Source organism: Scatophagus argus, chromosome 9 (genome assembly GCF_020382885.2).
Source record: "Scatophagus argus isolate fScaArg1 chromosome 9, fScaArg1.pri, whole genome shotgun sequence".
Taxonomy (NCBI): domain Eukaryota; kingdom Metazoa; phylum Chordata; class Actinopteri; family Scatophagidae; genus Scatophagus; species Scatophagus argus.
Window position 1 is genome coordinate 11,200,050 of NC_058501.1, and position 19,341 is coordinate 11,219,390.

At 39.2% G+C, this 19,341-nt stretch overlaps 1 protein-coding gene across 1 annotated transcript; it reads right to left on the bottom strand.

Annotated features, from left to right (window-relative positions):
• Positions 1-493: 493 nt before the first annotated feature.
• On the bottom strand, positions 494-11,362 carry colec10 (collectin sub-family member 10 (C-type lectin)). The gene is made up of 7 exons (XM_046399701.1): positions 11,113-11,362; positions 8,018-8,089; positions 4,179-4,250; positions 2,342-2,395; positions 1,669-1,764; positions 973-1,184; positions 494-866 (listed from the first exon to the last, which is right to left on the bottom strand). Exons 1-7 carry the CDS (start codon positions 11,210-11,212, stop codon positions 597-599), a joined length of 876 nt encoding a protein of 291 aa, XP_046255657.1. The 5' UTR covers positions 11,213-11,362; the 3' UTR covers positions 494-596.
• Between the last annotated feature and the right edge of the window lie 7,979 nt (positions 11,363-19,341).

The following is a 19,341-nucleotide window of genomic DNA, read 5'->3' on the forward strand; positions in this document are numbered from 1 at the left end:
AACGGTTTTTCCCTTTTTTGCTGGCATTAAAGTCTTTGCTGCTCAGAATCCTGTCTCCTGTTGATGATTCTACTGGACTTCGAGGGAAGATTTTCCTGAACAATTTGACACAGCTAAAACTTAGAATTTATTGTAGTGAAGCTTTGAGTCTCAGCTCTGAGCCTACACGACACTACCTTTTAAACTTAATTTCTCCAAATAAACTGTTAATCATTTTTCACACTACTTTGCCTCGTGAAACTATTGCTTGTACCTCCTAGGACCCTTTTTTGTGTCACTGCGCAAAAGGTGTGCATGTAGGCTGATAAATTTGGACATGAAACTGCTCACAAAATGATCTGTGGATTATGCTGAGTGACTCAGTCACGATTTCTGGAAAGACACATTTCTGTTGAGTTTTGCAAAATTTTTTTGGCCCTCCCCCTCCACAAGGGAAGTGGGATCTACTTCTATTATATTAGAGAGAAGGCAGACATCTCTAAAGGGGACAACATCAAAGCGCAGTCATTTTATTTATTACATGAATGCATCACATAAATTTTCAATGGTATACAAGATATATTTGTGTATCTCTTTTGCATGCAAGTATGAATGTCTCATTGACTCATGATAACACCAGAGGCAGGTGTCTCTCTTCCTCCTCTTCCTGGTCCTCCTCCTCCTCTTCTCCTGCTCTTCGGGAACTCACAGATAAAAAACATGGTGGCTTCACACTCCACATGACCCCACGTTCCAGTGCTGAGCAGCTCCACACAGCTTGAGTTTGTGGTGGGAGATACTCTGGAATGTAGCTCCTCCTCTGGGCTCCAAGCTGAAAAGCCCCGCAAAGGGCTGGAGTCTGCATAAACATAACTGCTTGTTCCATCCTGATGACAAAAAGTAAAGGAGAGAAATAATTAGAACAACAAGGACAAATAAAATGAACATCCACCTGATGCAGTGTGTGTGCATATCCTGATGGGGACAACTTACGGTGTCCTTGCTTTGAGCCTGCACTCCGATATAAACTCTAGTCAGTCCTGCCTGACTGACATAGTCTGCCATGAAACTGTTAGTGTTGCTGGTTTTTGGCATGGCCAGGATGCCTCCTCTTAGCTTGCAATTCATTGAGGCCTCTCTGAACCTCTTGGGTTCCTTCACCAGCAGGTAGTACCTCTCTTCTGTTTCCTTCAGTCCCAGGATGACTGCACAAGACAGGATTACAGGTTAAAGGTTTTTGGTTTTTCTATGATGATCTACTAATTATCTTTCTCTGTAAACAACAAATCAGAAGCCAGCGGGTCAGTGTTAATCCTGGTCTATAAGGGGCCAAACAGTTCAGTCACGTGATTGTCAGAAATGAACATGGCATACTGAGTAAAAGGAAGGATGTATTTTCACTGTATCTAAATGGCAGCTCCATTGTGCTTATCAAGGCTGAAATCACTGGAAAGGAACCACGAAAACAGAGACAGAAAGGCTATGCCTTAATGTCAGTTGAAAACTGTGTTTATACTGTTTTCAAGCCAAATTCAGTTTCAACCTGAACTGATTCAGCCTACAAATTCATAAATTCAACAACTGAAATATTAACCGAAAACAGTAGTTTTTATTTCTGAAACTATTTCCTTTTTCACTGTTGCGTGTTACAGTTTTCATGCTTTTGAGGAAATTCAGCTTGCTACTCACCATTCTTCACAAACTTGATGGCATTGCTCAGCTTGCCTACATTGACATCCAGCTGTCCAACGACCTTCCTGTACCTGCCGCAATCACATGTTGTGCCTGATGGATTAAATAAGGGCCAGCACATGATCTGAGTGTATACAGAATCACCCTCCTGCAGTATGGCAGTGACAAAAACATGCCACAGTACATTAGTGATAGATGAGTGTACAGGAGTGCCACGTGTGCTTTCTTTCTCTTCTCAGGTGAACTGAGGTGAGGTGCTGTCTGGTCATAAAACTGTGAAACTAGAGTATTTGGGCAGTAAAACACCCATTTAAAGTTAAAAGTCAGCACTTTAACTACATAGTCATCATCTGATTTCAACTTTCTAACTTGTTGCTCTGCTGTCTACAGTAGGGACCATCCCCAAGAATGGCTAGCAACTGGGCATAAACAAATGTTCATTATTGTGCTGCAACACAAATACATATACACATATGGTGTGCTCCACTATATATTTCCCAATTAAAAACCCAGTTACAAGTATGACTGTTTGACTGTAAGACTGTTGAAATTTGAGGGAGATGCATACTGAAACATTCTCTGTCTAGGCTGTTTATTTGTAAATTTGAAAGTTCATCATGTTGCTCTGAGAGGAACAGAATGATGGATGTCTGCATGTAAATGTACTCACCTGGTTTCCCTTTTAAACCCGAGGACCCTTCCAAACCTCTGTCACCTTTGTCACCTACAGAGAAATAGAAATCACACCTCACGTCAAACAATCGTTGCAAATATGTCATCTGTGGTGTTGTTCTGAGTCAGTTTAATAGTATATAGTGATGTAATTGCCAAAATTAGCCACCAGATGGCTGTATCATACTTAAAGTATTTCAAATATGGTTATACACAGGTTTTTACAGATTTAAAAATTTACTCAGGTCAAATATAATCTGCTGTAACCCAGATTTCATTGTTCCAGATAAACTTCAACATGAGAGATGTGGGCAAATTGTAACTTTGTGTGTAAATTTAATCCAGACCATATTCACTTATGTATGTTGTATACACTTGTCTCTATACTCGTATACTTCACTGAGGAAATGAACTGACGGTTGCAAATTTTGGGGAAGTGGGCTTGAGTACAAACATCACCATAAGCTGGTTTTTGTTTGAGGAAGAACACAGCAGTATATTATTGTACTTGTGCAATCTGAGTGTTTTTGGAATTCGGATAATTAATAAAACATATTCATTGTAATAAAAATTGTAAGAAACAGTCACAGTTTGAGCACAAAAAATGTGAACACACTTACGAACAAGAGAGAAGTCAACATATCTAGCTTCATTCTTAGCCTGTTATCCTGCTGCCAGGGTGGAACCTCTATGGATTATTAAAATGAAATGCTACCGGATGTGCAAAGAGGTGTCATCTCTGGGGGGATATTAGCTGGGGTTGTTTTACATATGAACTCACTAATTATACAATCTTACAGTTTATAGCTTTAGATATTTGTTCTTTGGCCCAAGCAAAACGCAAGCTCTGTGCATTCTCTGTTAATAAGCAGCTCTGTGCACAAAACCCTAGCAGATACAAAGGATACTATCTCATGTATCCCAGTGACGTTATAGGAATACAAATTTGCTAATGTAGACATGAAAATGAACACTGCTTTTCTGTAATATGATTAAAATTCTTTTAAATTAAAGAAAAAACAAATCAATTTTAGTTTAAGATTCTGCCCTAGAAGTGTGTTTTTGTCCCCCAGGTGTTTTATGAGCTAAGGCACTCAGGAACAAGAGGAATCCAAACCTGTGACCTCACTCCTCAGCCTGAGATCGCTGATGCACAGCCATTTTCCTGTAAGTGTATTAAACATAATGAATACTGAGAAAAGTGAATGCCTAGAAAGGCAGGGGAGCAAGACTGCCCATAAAAACAAAAGTAAAGATAGAAATTGTTTGAGTCATGCTGGGCAAAATAACTGGTTGACATCATACTGCAGGATTATGTTTTCTTCTATCTTTGGATGTGATAACTTAAAACATAAAAGAAATTGGGAAAAATACATATTTTTAAAAAACTGCTTTTGGCTTAAAAGAATTCTTCCTTGTGTATATCAGTCTTGGGACTAATTATGTTTGCTGATTTGTGTAGAAATGCCAACTTTTTTAGTGTTTTCAGTCTGTGGTTATGGAGCAGCAGGCCAAGCTGAGGAGGAGTTCAGGGAAATATATTTCTTCTTTAAGACAATTACAGGGTCATTAGGTTCCCATAGAATCTCACAGCTCTGTGTTTTAATCACTTTTGTTGCTTGCTGTTGATGACTGAAAATGACACATTTATAGACTTGATGGTTATAAAGTTCATCTATCTTTTTCTCATTTGGAGATACAAATGCTAATAAAATGGATAAGGCCTCTGTGTACACTGTAATGTAACTTAGTTAACTGGATGAAATAGACAGTGCAAAAACACACATAGAAAAATGAAGATAGGGATAAAATTGGAAGACTTTTCCGTGTTATACCTTTATCCCCGACAGACCCCATCTTTCCTGTGTGGCCCACCTCTCCATTCAGGCCTGTCTCTCCTGGCACTCCTGAGGAAGAAGAGAAGGAAAAACAGGAGATGAGTGCAGGAGAAAGATATCAAGAGGATTGGACCTATTTTGTATACATAAATCTCTTCATCTTAGTTTGAAATGATGAGTTTCCAATCCATCATCATGGGCATAATTTACACAACAGGCAACATTTTCCAGAAAGTACATATGGTAGATATCAGTGTTTTAAAAGTTCTCTAATTGTCAGGCATATATTCTTTCAGGTTTGTCAGATTTTTACATTTATGCTACAATTGTGCTTTTCATCATTTTTCTTTTGCTTACCGATTATTTTGCTGTTTTCAAGCTTAATCAATATAATTGCATGCTCCAATCTCATTTTCTGGGGATAATCTCTGTAAGCCCTGAGGGTTTTTCCAACAATCACTGCATAGTTTGGTTCCTAAACTGATGCTGTTGTTGTCGTTATTAGTATGCCAGTATATAAATTAGAGGAAAAAATGTTTGGCCACTAACTACTTTGTGTTGAGAGGTGGTTTGTAGAGTGAAAATACTCTGCGCAGGATACGTTTTAAGTGCATTGTGATAAACAGAGCGAATTATTATTTATTGATGTAATTTTATTATTTCTTTGTAGTATCACAGATCATGAGTGGAGGTGAGTTGTTTGATTTGTACACATCAGTAATGATGATGTGTTTTTGTAATGACTGTAACAGATTGTCTGTGTTATGAACACTGCTTTCAGTTGCTGAAGAGAAGGTGCAGGGTTTTGGATGTAAAATTGAAAATGTATGAGAACAGAAAACAATCTGCGAAAGATTGTGTCTGTAGATTTGTGTCTGTAGATTTGTGTGTGTGTGTGTGTGTGTGTGTGTGGGAACACTACAGAGCACACTGAGGCTTTCTGCCAGCACTTGAACGAGTATTTCCTCAGGAAGCTATTCAACTTGAAATTGATGGCGTTTGAAATGTTAAGTGACGCACTGAAGAGGCCTATTGCTATTAGAGGGATTTGCCACACAAATGCACACATACATACACAGCCAGCAATTCATAGGCTACTATTTCCCATTTCCCACTTTCTCATGTTGATTTTATACGTGATGATTTGTGAGAAATGCTGGCGAAAGGTGTGAGGTCTTATGGATTGTGTGAGGGCTGGTAGACTGTGTAAAGCCTGTGACCTATGGGAAATGGCATTGTTTTGCTATAATATTCCTGCACTTTTTATGTAATTTTCAGTGTGAGTTTCTGAAAAACAGCATCACAAAGTAAATATTTTGACAATACTGCTGATAGAGCTGATTGTGAACAGTGATTAGTTGTTTTATTCTATATGAAGAAATTTAATCTTTTGGTCTCTTGTTATTCCATCTCTATAAAAGTTGATTAATGTTGTTTTCGCACAGCTTATGCTTGCCAGTTAAACGGTCTATCTAAACGTCCAGATAACAGTCCTTCCTATCACTGAAGTGGTTCTTTATAATGGCCAACCCCTCCAACTGGTTTAACGTCTGGATTCTCCAGCTGCTGTAGGATAAAGGAGGTGGAGGCCACATTCTTCATTGTAATCATGGAGCCAAACAACTCAAGCTATTTCAAAAACACTCACACTGGCTTCAGTGGACTGAATATTTTCAAGGCTTAATGTAACAAAAATGCAAGAGATTAAAATGCTAAGCAGACTGTAGATCAGATCATTAATTACTCACTGTTTGCTCAGACATAATAAGCAAGTATGAATGCTGGTGTTTATGCTTTTTTTTCAGAGCTTAGCAGACAGAGGAAAGAGAACTGGTTCACGTGAAATAAAGCCACTTTGTCAAGTTTCTCATTTGTTGTACATGCAGTTCACTCCAACCGGTTCTTCACAAGGTCTAAGAACATTGCATAACTCCTAAATGTACTGTCTGTAGCACTGAAATTTTCCTAGTAAAAATGAGCAATTGACAAATATTGTAAGCCAGCACGAGTTTTTGTTGACGTCAATAAGCAATAAATTTTTTTTGTTGCCCATCTGAGCATTCATGATCACGTATTTCCTTTTAATGCTCCAAAATTAAGCAAACTGTTTCCTGTAAAATGGCTTAAATTAAAACAGGGAACACATGCGTCATCTGTTGAGCTGTTGACTTACTTTCAAAGTCATAGTAGGAACTTACGTTCATACAGTAAGCGTACACACAGAAAAACCATAATGATTGGGTTTGCTATACTGCAGGAAAATATCCACAGAGTTGAAAAGTTGAAAAAGGTTTCACACACATATACTTTCTTTCTTCCTTCCTTGCACTTTTTTTGGGAAACAAAATTCCTTGTATTTGTCTGTCATACAGTTTGATGCAGGAAATGTGTGCTTGCTGTGTGTGCTCACACGTGTGTGTGTGCGTGCATGTGTGTGTATGTGTGTGTGTGTGTGTGTGTGTGTGTGTGTGATGACCTGTGTGAAATGTTATTGAATAAAACAAACATTTGTGGATAGGAGGATCGCAGCCAGGAACCAGTGCTTTCACTCGGTATGTGTGCGTGTATATAAAATTATGTACTGGGTGTACATACACATCATGTGCATTGTGTATATGTGCTTGCATGCCTGGCGTGCAGTACATTGTATGCATGTCTCAGTGTGTATTTGTGTATGTGTGCGTGCAGACATATGTGTGTACGATACAGCCTGTTGGTTGGCCGGGTCAACCAGCCCAGTTGGAACACATATGGCGAAGCTGGACGCCACCGCTTTCCTCAACAGTAATTAACACGTCTGCTTCCTGTATAGAAACACAGCAGTGCAGGGCTTTCTGTATGTCTGTCTGTCTGTCCATCTGCGTGTCAGAGTGCAAAGCAGACCTCAGAATCCACCGCACAGCAAAGAAAAGCAAGCTGTCCAGAGGAGCGAAAAGACGAAAGCTGCTGCCAGGATGTGTGTGAGCGCACAGTGCACAAAGCATTAGACATGGTTTTTAGTCCAGGTTACAGCAGTGTAATGTAATGTAAATGTGATGGGATTTTTGAGTTGCAGACAGATGAAGTCAGACTACAGTTTTTTTTTTGGTTTTTTTTATATCACTTGAGTATTTTTTTTCACACGGCGATTTGTTGTTATATGATATATGGGTAAAATAGGCCTTATACAGTAGTTGATCTAGTTTTTTGATACTGTTCTGTCTTGTTTCAAGATATAAGTTTATGTCATATGAAATTCTTGAACTATAAAGGGAAGTAGTTATCTCCTTCCAGTGGCAAATCTTTATCATAATAAAAATAGAAAATAGTGCTTGAGAGCAGAAAAAGACACCAGGCAACTTGTTAGGTGCCACTGTAGACGCACTGTGGTCGGCTACAGTTGCCTCATTGTGTGTATATTAATCAGCTGAACCTTGCAAAGTTCAGTACAGCTGCAAACACCAAGCAATGGGCAGCCACCCTCGACTGGCCTGTGTCACTGTGCAACGACCACATATTTTCAGCTCCACGTTTCCTCTGTTTGAAGAATTTTAAAGTCATGTCTGATTCTATACTGTGACTCACAAAGTCATCCAGCTCTGGTGTGATGTGGATGTGTGACGAATCACTGTGATTATGCTGTTATTTGTCCACTGCATTATCTTCAACCGCAGTTTGATAATGGGCCAAGCACCATCATTTTTACAGATCAAAGTCTGTTTACAGTTGTTTTGGATAGTTACACGGAAAAGTCTGGCTCCAGAAAGACTCACATGTCACTTGGGTTTGGTTGGAGCTAAAATCAGCAGAGAGAATTGTCTTGTATTGCTTATAATACGTGAATGGATGCTCGATACCTGGGAGTCCTGGTGGTCCATTCTTCCCCAGTTTTCCTTGTTCTCCTTCCTCTCCAATCTCACCTTGGTCCCCTGGATTACAATAGAAAGGCAGTAAATGAGGATTGAGTAAATGTGAATGAGGATTGGATTTGCATAAGGAGAACATGTTTCCCATCTTGACTGATGCAGAATTCTGTCAGAGGGATGCTAAAATACCTGAATACATGCAATAAGGGTATACAGTTGACTCACTTTCCCGGTGTGGCAGGTACTAAATCTGCATTTTCCCACTCACTGCTGGTATGGATAGAAACCTTTACAGGATGATGATACTTTATCTAAACCACCAGTTGGCCAAGAACTACAACAGCACAGTACACGAGTTAGTGAATTTTCAAGATTCAGTTCAGGTCCAATTTGAATCAAATTTGAATGTTAATTAGCAGTTTTTTGACTCTTCATGTTCCATTTTCGCTATACCCAAGTCAGTCTCATTTTCAAGAGCACTATAGCTCCTTTTAAGTATTAGTGACACGAGACAAAGCAAAGCAAACTTTATTGATCTGGCGCATTGCACAGAGGAAGTTTGAGGTGGTTGAAACAATCATTTCAGGAAGCACAACATTTCACAAAACACATTTTAGATTTTTTAAATCGAAAGGACAGAAGCACAGATGTAAATCATTCAATCAAGAACGTTCACGTGATGTAATACTCAATGTGCTTTTATCGTTGACATGACATCCAGTGGAACCCTGAAAGCATGCTTAAAAGAATGAGTGCCACATCAACAAGGGACCTCAGAGGGGCCATCTTATCAGAGCTACTCAGATCATCCATGTCACGACATGAGAGTGTTTTGTGAAATGTTGTCATCTTTTAACCTTCAGGGCCACTGTATAAACAAACAAACAAACCAAAAACTTTAAAAAACAGATACAGCAGTTTTTTAGCATGAAAATTGCAACAGAGAGTGCAATTTCAATTGGCAGGCAGTAATGGACATCAACAGTCAGTTTTTTTTTTAAGTATTTACAGTTCAGGCAACCCTGAGATCTTAATAATAATATAAAAATAGCTGCATGTAGCTTCGCCATGTGTTGTTTTGACGAAATTATCCTGTTTCAGACAACTGAAGAGGCCCTAAGGACTCACATGGCAGTAGAGAGTCAGACATGTATTTTGGCCCTTAACCATTTAGTGATTTTAGTCTTTGTGAGAGCTCTAGCAGCAGCATTCAGAATGAGCTGAAGCTGCCTTAGTGGGTTCTTGGAAAGACCTCAAAAAAGGTCATTACAGTAGTCTAACCTACTTGTGATGAAGGCATAAAACAAGGTTTTTAAATCATATTTAGACATGTATCCTTGAAGTCTTGTTCCATTTTTAAAATGATAATAGGCTGACTCAGTTATTCACTTGATATGGCTAGTAAAATTGAGATTTGAATCAATAACTATGACCTGATTTACGACTGAATTTTTTTTTTTTTTTTTTTTTTTTACTTTTGACTCCATTTTAGCCTCGACACAACATAGTTTTCAGAGTTGAAAGCACAAATGAGGTGTTGGAGAAATTTCTCTGGTGTTTCTCCGGTGGGTCCACTGTTCAAAGAGCTCTTGGCAAGAAATCTTGAGAGGCTTTCAGAGTGTAATTTTGCCCAGTTGTTGATGCCAACAGTACTTTATATCTTTTTAAGTGCCGGGCTTTGAAATGAAGGATTGTAACAAACCCCTCTATTAGCCTGGAGGAGTACTTGGGAAAACTGATTATTCCTTTCTGCAGACTGTGTAGAGGTTTTCAAGTAACCTAAAATCACTGCAATTTCAAGCATTTCTGCCTGCATGACATTATTTCCTTTTCTGGATTACTGAAATGAAACCATGTACAGTAAAATTATTAACATGCCTCAATCTGTGTGATTAAGGTGTCAAATCAAGGAGAGACTTCCCATGCCAAATAAAATTCTCAGGGTGATTTATTATGCTAGTAAGAAAAGGGAACACATGACAGAAGTGAGCAAAAGTGAATTCAACACGAGTATCATCTGACAAGTGTTTTTGTTATACCTCAAAAAAAAATCCAAAAGCCAACACATCTATTTTCGAACTACCAGGAAATGCAATAAAATAGTGTTTGTTCAATAACTAAGAGCAGTTGTGTGGAAATTTTTTCAGGGTATAAAAAATGCACATCTGACACCCACTCAAAAACGCAGACATGAGAATACACACACTCACAGACCGACTCCGGTCAGTCGTATCTGGGATGCGTCTTGTACAAATAATCAGTTCGGTTTAGAGGCAGCTGTCTAAATACACATTATCACAATGGGACTTTCTCACTACAGAAAATTCAGTGGAAAGCTGACAAAACATCTCCTCACTTCCTATTGTGTGTATGTGTGAAGTTAGTGTTGCCTCTTTGCCCATGCTTCCACTTCTTGACCTTACAGTTCAGGAACTAAAAGAAGATGTCAACGAGACTGAGGCTAACTTACATTTGTTCATCCTAAAGAACTTTAAAATCAAGATAAATGACAACGAGAGAGGTGATGATAATGATAATATTTTTTCCTCTTTTTTTTGATTTCTCTGATTGACAGACCGTCAATCCCAGCTTCAGCAAGTAAAATCTTTCTAACTTTCGCTTCAGCCAGAGTTAAAAGCCTTGTTTTTCAGTAATGTGAACGGAGCTGAAAAAATGGTGTTTGGCTTAATTTTATTAGGTCTGTCTGTCTGAATCAGCAGGGGAACAAGCTACTGGATGTTGTAAAATGGAAAACACACATGGGGAGGCATTCCCTCCAAAAGACTATGGGGGAGCAGACTGCAAGCTAATAAACCCCAGGACATTACATGCTTGGTACCTTTATCATCAGCGCTGTAAACACCAAAGCATATTAAGGGTGTTTCCGCAGAATTTTCCACTTTTACATTTTCTTGGGCGTACATACGGGTACTAACATTGTGAGGACATTTTGTTAACACAGTTGAGTTACTGAATTACACAGATTTGCACAATATTTGACAAACCTTTTCATTGCGGTACTGGTATCACAGCAACACACACACACACAGACACAGGCTCACAGCACATCCTGGAACAGTTGTTACCTTTAGCTCCAGGTAGGAGGGTATTGGTGCAGACTTCAGTAGAGGTAGAAATGTAGCTGAACATGGCTGCAAACACACAAATCACCAACAGTTGCATCATCTCCCGGTCATCACTGACTACTGAAGAAGATCCTGATGTTTTTGTAGATATGGAGATTGTTATTAGCGCCAAAGTACTGACTGTGTATTGTATCTCATGTGCCAGTATGAACCTGACTGGAAGACCAGAAGATCAGTGCAGCACTAACGAGCAAACATGGTGCAAAGAGGGTCAGAAGCTGTGCTGTTTATACAACACGCACGCACGCATGCACACACACACACACACACACACACATACACACACACACACCACACTCCAGTGTTTATAGAGTCTTATCACTTTCTTGTCATAATGTCAAACAACACTTACCAGAGTACTGCATTCCTGCAGGCCCCCTTAGAATTCGACACTGTGTTTACTTAATTAATAACTATCAATTTATTAATTACAGTTCAAAACATAACCTAGATAGATACAATATACAGAGATCAATAGAAAAAATACCAGTAGTGGACAAAAACAATACAAAGTATTTATCTGTTTGATATTAAACGGTACTTTGACTTTTGGGTATTGAGTTTGAGGGTGTCAAAATATACACACCATTAGGAACCCTCAAATTTCCCCACAGTGTAATGAGAAATGTATCCACAGCATGTTCACATTGTAAAATTGCACAATTCAATGTTTTGCAGATGATAAATGATTAAATTTATGCAACAGTGGAGCCAAATGATGATGATTCAAACATGTTCATAATCTCTGGAAACTCCTGATGAATCACCTGAAAAATCATGTAAACATTTAGGCTGCATAGAAAGAGTGTAATACTAAATGTGCCTGAGTCAGAAGCTACTGACATGTTTTCTTATCAACAACAACGGGGTAGCACCTCTTGGCCTGTACATTTTTTTCCTCTCTCCTTCTCCTCCTCCTCCTTCTTTTCTTGCTGTATACTCTGTCTTCCACCCCTCAGACCACAAACCATTTAGTGGGAAAGAAACACACAGAAACAACAAACAAACACAAAGAAGTATAATATACATACATAGACGTGCCTACGAACATGAGACACAAAAAGTGTCCATACACAAAAACAAAAATGCATGCACACACGCAGATTCTGGTATTATTACAGCCTCTGGTTTGTCATTATGTGGTGAAAACATACAGGGATTAGAGGTTTTAGACACCTTAGAGGGACAGATAGGCAAAACAAGCAAGACATGGCGACAAGAAATGAGGGATAATTTAAAAATTGGACACAGAAAGACAAGAGACGGAACAAGGAACAAGGAGAGATAGCTGGTAAGGAAGGGAGTGTGGTCAGAGCAGCATTTCTTGGCACAAACAGGGATTTCCTTATTCAAGAGTTATGTTTCCTGGGATGTCCTAAGCACTTCATCAGTAAGACAAGTCATCAGGGGCGTTAATGTGCTCACTTCTTCGAAGCCCAGAGAGGGGCTGGTGTATCGAAAGAAAGAAAGAAAAAACAGGGAGATTCAACCAGACATCGACTATTATTCACGGAGACAGAGTTGGCTAGTTGTCACTTTGACAAGCAGCCATTTTAAGGAGAGGATGGACATGGTTTGTTGCATTTATTGTGATTGTTACTTTGTATTGACAGACAACAAATACACCCAGAATTGACAACTTATTTCAACTGTTGCAAACACTGTGGCTTTTCAAAGGAAATAACACAGGCCCGTTACACAGCTGGACCAGTCATCAGATCCTTAATTGGTTCTTGTTGCTGCATTTTTGTTGTAACTAAAAAAAAAAAAAAATGTAACTATGGCTGTAAGCTAAAAACACAGGAGTATCGCTTTGCTTTCTGATTTTAAGTTCAAGGTCAGATTAATCTTAGTGGATAATGCAAAATCATATGTTTTGGGAGCATTTGTGCAGAAACTGGAAAATGATTCTGAAGAGGGGGGTGTCTGGATGTCCTTCCTTAGCCTCCTGTCACTGCAGCTCTTCCTTGGACAAGCAGAAAAAACATGGATGGACGTGAACAGGGCGTTGCTGTAAAAGAGCATGTATGCTCAGCCAATGTACCCTTTATACTGTACATCATGGTTAAATAAATAAAATAAACAGATTATAGAAAGACTTCACATGTACCATACAGACAGTGTGTGTGTGTGTGAGTATGCCATCGGTTATTAATGATCCTTTCAATTTGTGTGGACTCTTTCTGTAACACTGTTTCAGTCGAGGTCTGGGAAAGTGCAGCATTCCTGTGTTCTATTCACATCACACATAGTACATAGGAACAGCCATGCTATCCAGAAGGCTAATTGTTAACATGTGGTTTAAATTGTGTTCTCTAATTAAGAAAGTGATTCACACTCCTGGATTGAGGGTTGACTCCAAAGTGGTAACCGCACCAAAAAAAATGGCCGTGTTTGGTTTCCCTGTTGGTTAAAAAGTCCATTTACAACACTGGAGGTAGCATCTGTATTTTAGAACAGCAGAACCAGCTTAAACCGCCCACATGAGTGTCAGTGACAAATCTGTCAACAACAATTTACATACATAAAATGTTTACCTAACCTCTACTCTGAGTCAATGTCATAACTGGCACAGTATCTACTGTGGAAGTGTCTGCAATGCCTGTGTGTCCTTGGTATTTGCTGTGGATTCAAGCACAGACAAAATCCTCTCACTGGAAAACAGCAGGACACGGAACCAACAACAGTGACAGCCAAAATCACACGCTAACTGATGTGTCTCGTTGCGTTTATGAATTCACTTTTCTGAGGAAGTGAGTCAGATGATTTTGACCACCACTGAATGATCATCACCAGGAATCAATTAAAGTCGTGTTTCGGATTGCTTCAGTGCTCAGTCTTCTGCGTGCCCTAACGACTTCCCAAGCAGTCAGCCATGAACACTGGTGGTCTTGGTAATCAGTAGTGCTCTCTCTAAAGAAACCTCAAATGAGAGGCTTAATTACAAAATCTCATATTTGACATTATGAAACGCTGACAAGTAGCAGTTGTTGTTGACAGCAAAATACTGGAATAGTACTGAAAATTGAAGTCAGGCTAAAAACAGTGAAACATCATAGTGATGTCTGTTCAATAGCCATCACTATGACCATATCTGGTTCACAGGAAGCTGTAGCATGTAAAAAGGTGTTGCTTATCCTATTATGTAATTCATCCAGAAATCAACAAAGACCCAGTTTGAATTGTACTGGAAAAACTGGAAATTAAGCTAATATTAGAACGAAACAGCAGGAATCGTAAGAACCGAATCAGCTGTGGTTTCAAAGTACTGACAAATATAATCTCAAATCTATCGACTTAGATTAGACACAAGACCCCACGTCAACAGGCCTTGGGCCATCCTGACACACCAAACTCCTCTACTGGACTAACCGATTGTGGAAAGACCCTCTCAGTGTGGTTAGAACAACACATTCACTTCCCAGTTTCCATATGAAACATCTCTTTGTCTTTTCCCATGAAACACTCCTCCCACGTGGATGATTTCCCCTTTTACTCATTGTGATTTCTTGAAAAAACAAATAAAAGAAACCATAGTCCAACATGAAAGTTTGTAAAATAAGCAAACTCACAGGATATTTGTTGCTGCCGACACTTCATGTCTGGCCCAGGCGTGAACCGCATCACTGGGCACAAACGAAGTCCATGCCAAATCCTCCTTTTCTTTAGTCAGGAACTTCACAGCATATAATACCACAGCATTCAACTTCCCAGTTTATGTACAACTATTCTCAGTAAACTTAATATGACAGACCAGAAGTCGTGCAATTATTTAAGAAAAACAAAAAAAACTGATGATAAATTTAAAGTACTATGCCACGTTTTATTAAACAGTGTAGTACACATACAAACAAATTCATAACTGTGACAGACACTGTCAAAAACAGTCCTCGCACTCCTTGGTTGTTGTTGACATAAACAATATGAAGATTACATTCTTTCACAACAAATCTGGGACATTTTAAATGGCATTGGTGGAAAAGTTTTCACATGTTGAAAATGTAAAACAAAACAACAACAACAACAAAACAATAGTAGCTCATGTGCCATCCATTTATTATTTGTTTATGTTTTGGTTTCTTTTACTCTGTTCAAAGTCAGGTGTTCAGACAGGCAGATGAAGCCTGTTGTAGCACACAACAGGAAAGACAGATAGATACTTTATTCATCCCCTAGGGAAATTCACAAATTCCAGCAGTGTCCACAGACTTAACATAAAAGGGCATGCAATAAATACTAATAAAAGCGGCAGAGGAAAGAGGCCGAGTACAAAAATGAAGGAGATCTCCAGCATTCTGGGGACAAACTGAAAGCACATGTCCTGAAGAACTGTGCTTGAGCAATGCAGAAACATCTAAACGTTCCTCAAAGACCACCAGTGAGTCTCACCAGTGAGACCAGTCCAACCTTTAAACTAGTTTTGGTTGAAAACATTCATATGGTGCAAAGCAAAGGTGGTCATGGATATGGGCTTGTGGTGGAACATTTTACATGTTTTGGCCAATCTTACCCAACTAAAAACATATCTGGGAAGACACTTACCCTGCATTTAGGATTTTCTGAAAAAAAAAAGAAAAAAAAATCTTCATGATCAGGGTGGGATCACCCTGATGATTCCCTGACAGCTCCATACCACCCACAATGCAAGTGGGTGGTATGGACCCTGAGAAACATACACAAGTGCTCTTAAGGAATACATGAAAACAGACTTTAAAAAAGCGCTCCCCATTTCGTGTATGTTTACAACATCACCATTTTTTTGTTGCATAAGGGACAGGAAGTACCTTTTAACCTAGAGACAGCTAGTAAAAAACACTTTACATTCTTTCTCCATAGTGCAAGAAGGTTGTGCATGAATTAGGAGCATTGCATTTGGACCTGCGAGATTTTTGTCAAAAGAAATACTGCACATCTTTGAACCATAATACTAAATAATCTCACTGTTCTATGATGAAATAAATCAATGCTGGTGGTAGAATTGACATCAACACTTAATGTACTGTTTGGAATCATCCTGCACCATGCAAGGTCAATGCTGACACAGAGTCAACTGTTTAGAATCGACAACCTAAAATTTGTGTAAAAAAAAAATGTCAACACCCTCCAATCACAGGTTTAAGGCCCAGCTCTCCCAGCCCCTGCCCATGAGTAGTTTGAAAAACAATGCTCATTTTCAAATATATCCTGATTGATACTTGTTTTTCTCAGACGTTTATACTATTTGTTTTTGCCAGGCCTCTGCTCTCTTGCCAACCCTCTACTTTTATGATGGCATGGCTCAAACTTGTGCTCTTGACAGCTGTACAAGCACCACTGGACTGCATTCTGATGACTACAGAGAGACACTCTTCCATAGACAGACAGACACACACACACACACACACACAGTCGTATTTCCATCAATTTTGGGGACATTTTATAGACCCTTAACTGAACATAACCCAACCTAACCTTAACACAAGTGTTCACTCTAATATTTAATGACTGACTTTGTGGGGACTTGCGTTTGGCCCCTATAAGTAAGGCGGGTCCACACAACATGTAAACAGAGTTTTGAGTGGTGGTCTGTCTGTCACGCTGTCACAGTCACTCTGGTTGGTCTTTCCTAACATCCCGGGTCAGGTTGCAGGTGTAGGAGTCCATGTTACCTACAGTGGTTGCTCTGTGGAGTCTTGCTGCAGGGAGTGACGTAGCAGAATCTGAGCGCACAGTCATACTTTAAACTAGAATTAAGTCAACACCATTGTCTGACACTTTCTGTAACTCTCCGTCACTGACAATCACAACCACTTTGTTGTGCAGAGGTGAAAAAGGAACCAGGGTTTGAGCTTCACATTATGCGGTCTTCATTCTGAGCATTCAAGAACATGAAAATCTGTAGCAGAACTTAAGAAAAAGAACCTCTCTCAAGTCAATTAGGAAAATAAAGTCAAAGGAATTGTTGACCTACAATTTGATGATCTAGGTGTAGTAAAGTCAACCTTAATCCAGTCTCAGGTGACTTATCAAGTTGCTGAAAGAGTCTTGTGGTTAAAGTTGATACAGGTACAGACACATTAAATGACTGACCTGAAGTAAACGGTTAGACTGTCTGGTTGGAGTTATTCATCTGAGAAATATGGTGCACAGGCTAGGAATTATGTTATAAACCTCAAACCTCAGGTCTTCTCATTGTTGAGACTAGTTACACATACAAAAATCTCCTAAGAATTTGATGACTGAGGTTGCAGATGTCTGATGTTTGACACTATATTGACACAGGTTTTGACCTACAGTATGTTGGTCTAGGCTCTGATGTCATCTGTTCAGCATTGATACTGACAAACCTGATCCTCTGAAATTTTTGAGAAATTTTGTCCTATAAAGCGAGTATGTGGTACCTGCTTGAAGGCTGAAAGGCACATTTCTCCTCCCCATAAAGGGATGATGTTTCTTCAACAAAATCAGTCATTTGTTTGACATGGAAGCAGTATGTTGGAAAGTAATGGTGTTGTGGTTGGGGTGATGGATGGACGTTTACATCTGTGTTAAACTCTGTTGACTTTGGTTCAATACCCAGCTCTTCCAGGAAGTATTTGACTGCAAGAAGTTTTCATTTTTAGGCAGGAGTTTGTCTTATTTAACCATGACCAATAGCTTTCCCCAACTTAAAATAAACTGTTTTGTTGCTAAACCTCAACTTATACTTTATTGCTTTAACCTAATCCCAACCTCAACCAAAGTTGTTTTAACTGGTCACCATTATTACACCTGTTTGACATCAACGCTACGTGACAGGCAAAAAAATCAAGCGATTTATTCCAAATGATGTGCATCACGCTCATAGATCTGTGTTTCACTTCATGCTCGTGCCATGAAATCCAGAATCATTGTGTTCAACTGACCCACTGAATGTCACCTCTGTAGTCATAATAGGAAAATTTTATCCACCTATCCAAATGAAGGGGGAAAAAAAAACCCAGAAACGTTTTTTTTCTTATTGTGAATTCTAAAAACAGAGCACTTATGCCTCCACTTATGCCTTACCGTGTAAACCATTTGTACTCTGTACTGATTATAGATTATTTTTTCCATTTTAAAGAAATACTTCTTCCAACAGCTTGTCGAGTTGTTTAAAAGAAAATCTGCCGCGGCCACAAAACAAGCTTTGTTTATATCCATTTTGCGGTCTGCATTTCTCTTCAGTATTTTACTCCGTGGCACTTGATCAAACCAACTTTCTGGACACAGTTTTATCCTCTGAGCAAAACTTTTACACTCACGGAAAATTCTAAAGCGGCAGCAGTAGTGCTATATGTGTGCCTTGTCATGTCTTGAGAAAATATTGGGGTTTTTTTTGTTTTTTTATTTCCATTGTGTGTGTGCGTGTGTATTGCTAAGCACCTTGTTTCTTTACCAAACAGTGATTCCTGAGGTACAGCCCAGTAGTTTTGTCACACCTACCACGTTTCCTGGAGATTTTGACCGTTTATACTGTTCGGTTTCATCGTCTCAGGCTTGGAGCTGATAACTCTGACTGCCCAAAACAGTAAATGTAAAATAAACATACACCGCTGCATCTACCCATGCAAATGTGTGAGTGTGTGATTAAAATCTATGTAACATGCTGTACTGATGTGAAGTATGATTTGCTGTCATTTACATCAGTGGAGCCACAGCTTCCCGGAGAAAGTCCCCGGGGGGAAGTTTAATCAGGTTCCCCCCCTTCTATAAATGGATGCTGAATAATTTTCTTTTCTTTTATTGAAAGTGCCATCTATTTTTAGAAAGGAGTGGATAGGCGCCATTCTGTGTGTGGGAGTTTATCTTGAAAGGGGAGAGGTTATTATGAGACAGGTTAATAATGCACATTCATGGCAGACTGAACGACAGACCGACCAGAAGGCAGGCGGACACTCAGGTCGACAGACAGATAAATATACTGGAGACAGACATTCTTAGGACAACATAAACAGATTCAAGTGTCTCACTGAGCACGTGCAGTACTGAATGATAAACTAAACCACCATCATTATTACCTTTGGGCTCTAAGACCTGGCACTGAAATCACTGGCTTTGTTTTCACTGGTTCTACTGCATCGGATTTAAAGCAGCCATTTGATGAGTATTTTATGAATTACTGTGATTTAACATCTTTAGAGTGTTTTTGTTGAGAAAAGCCACCCAATC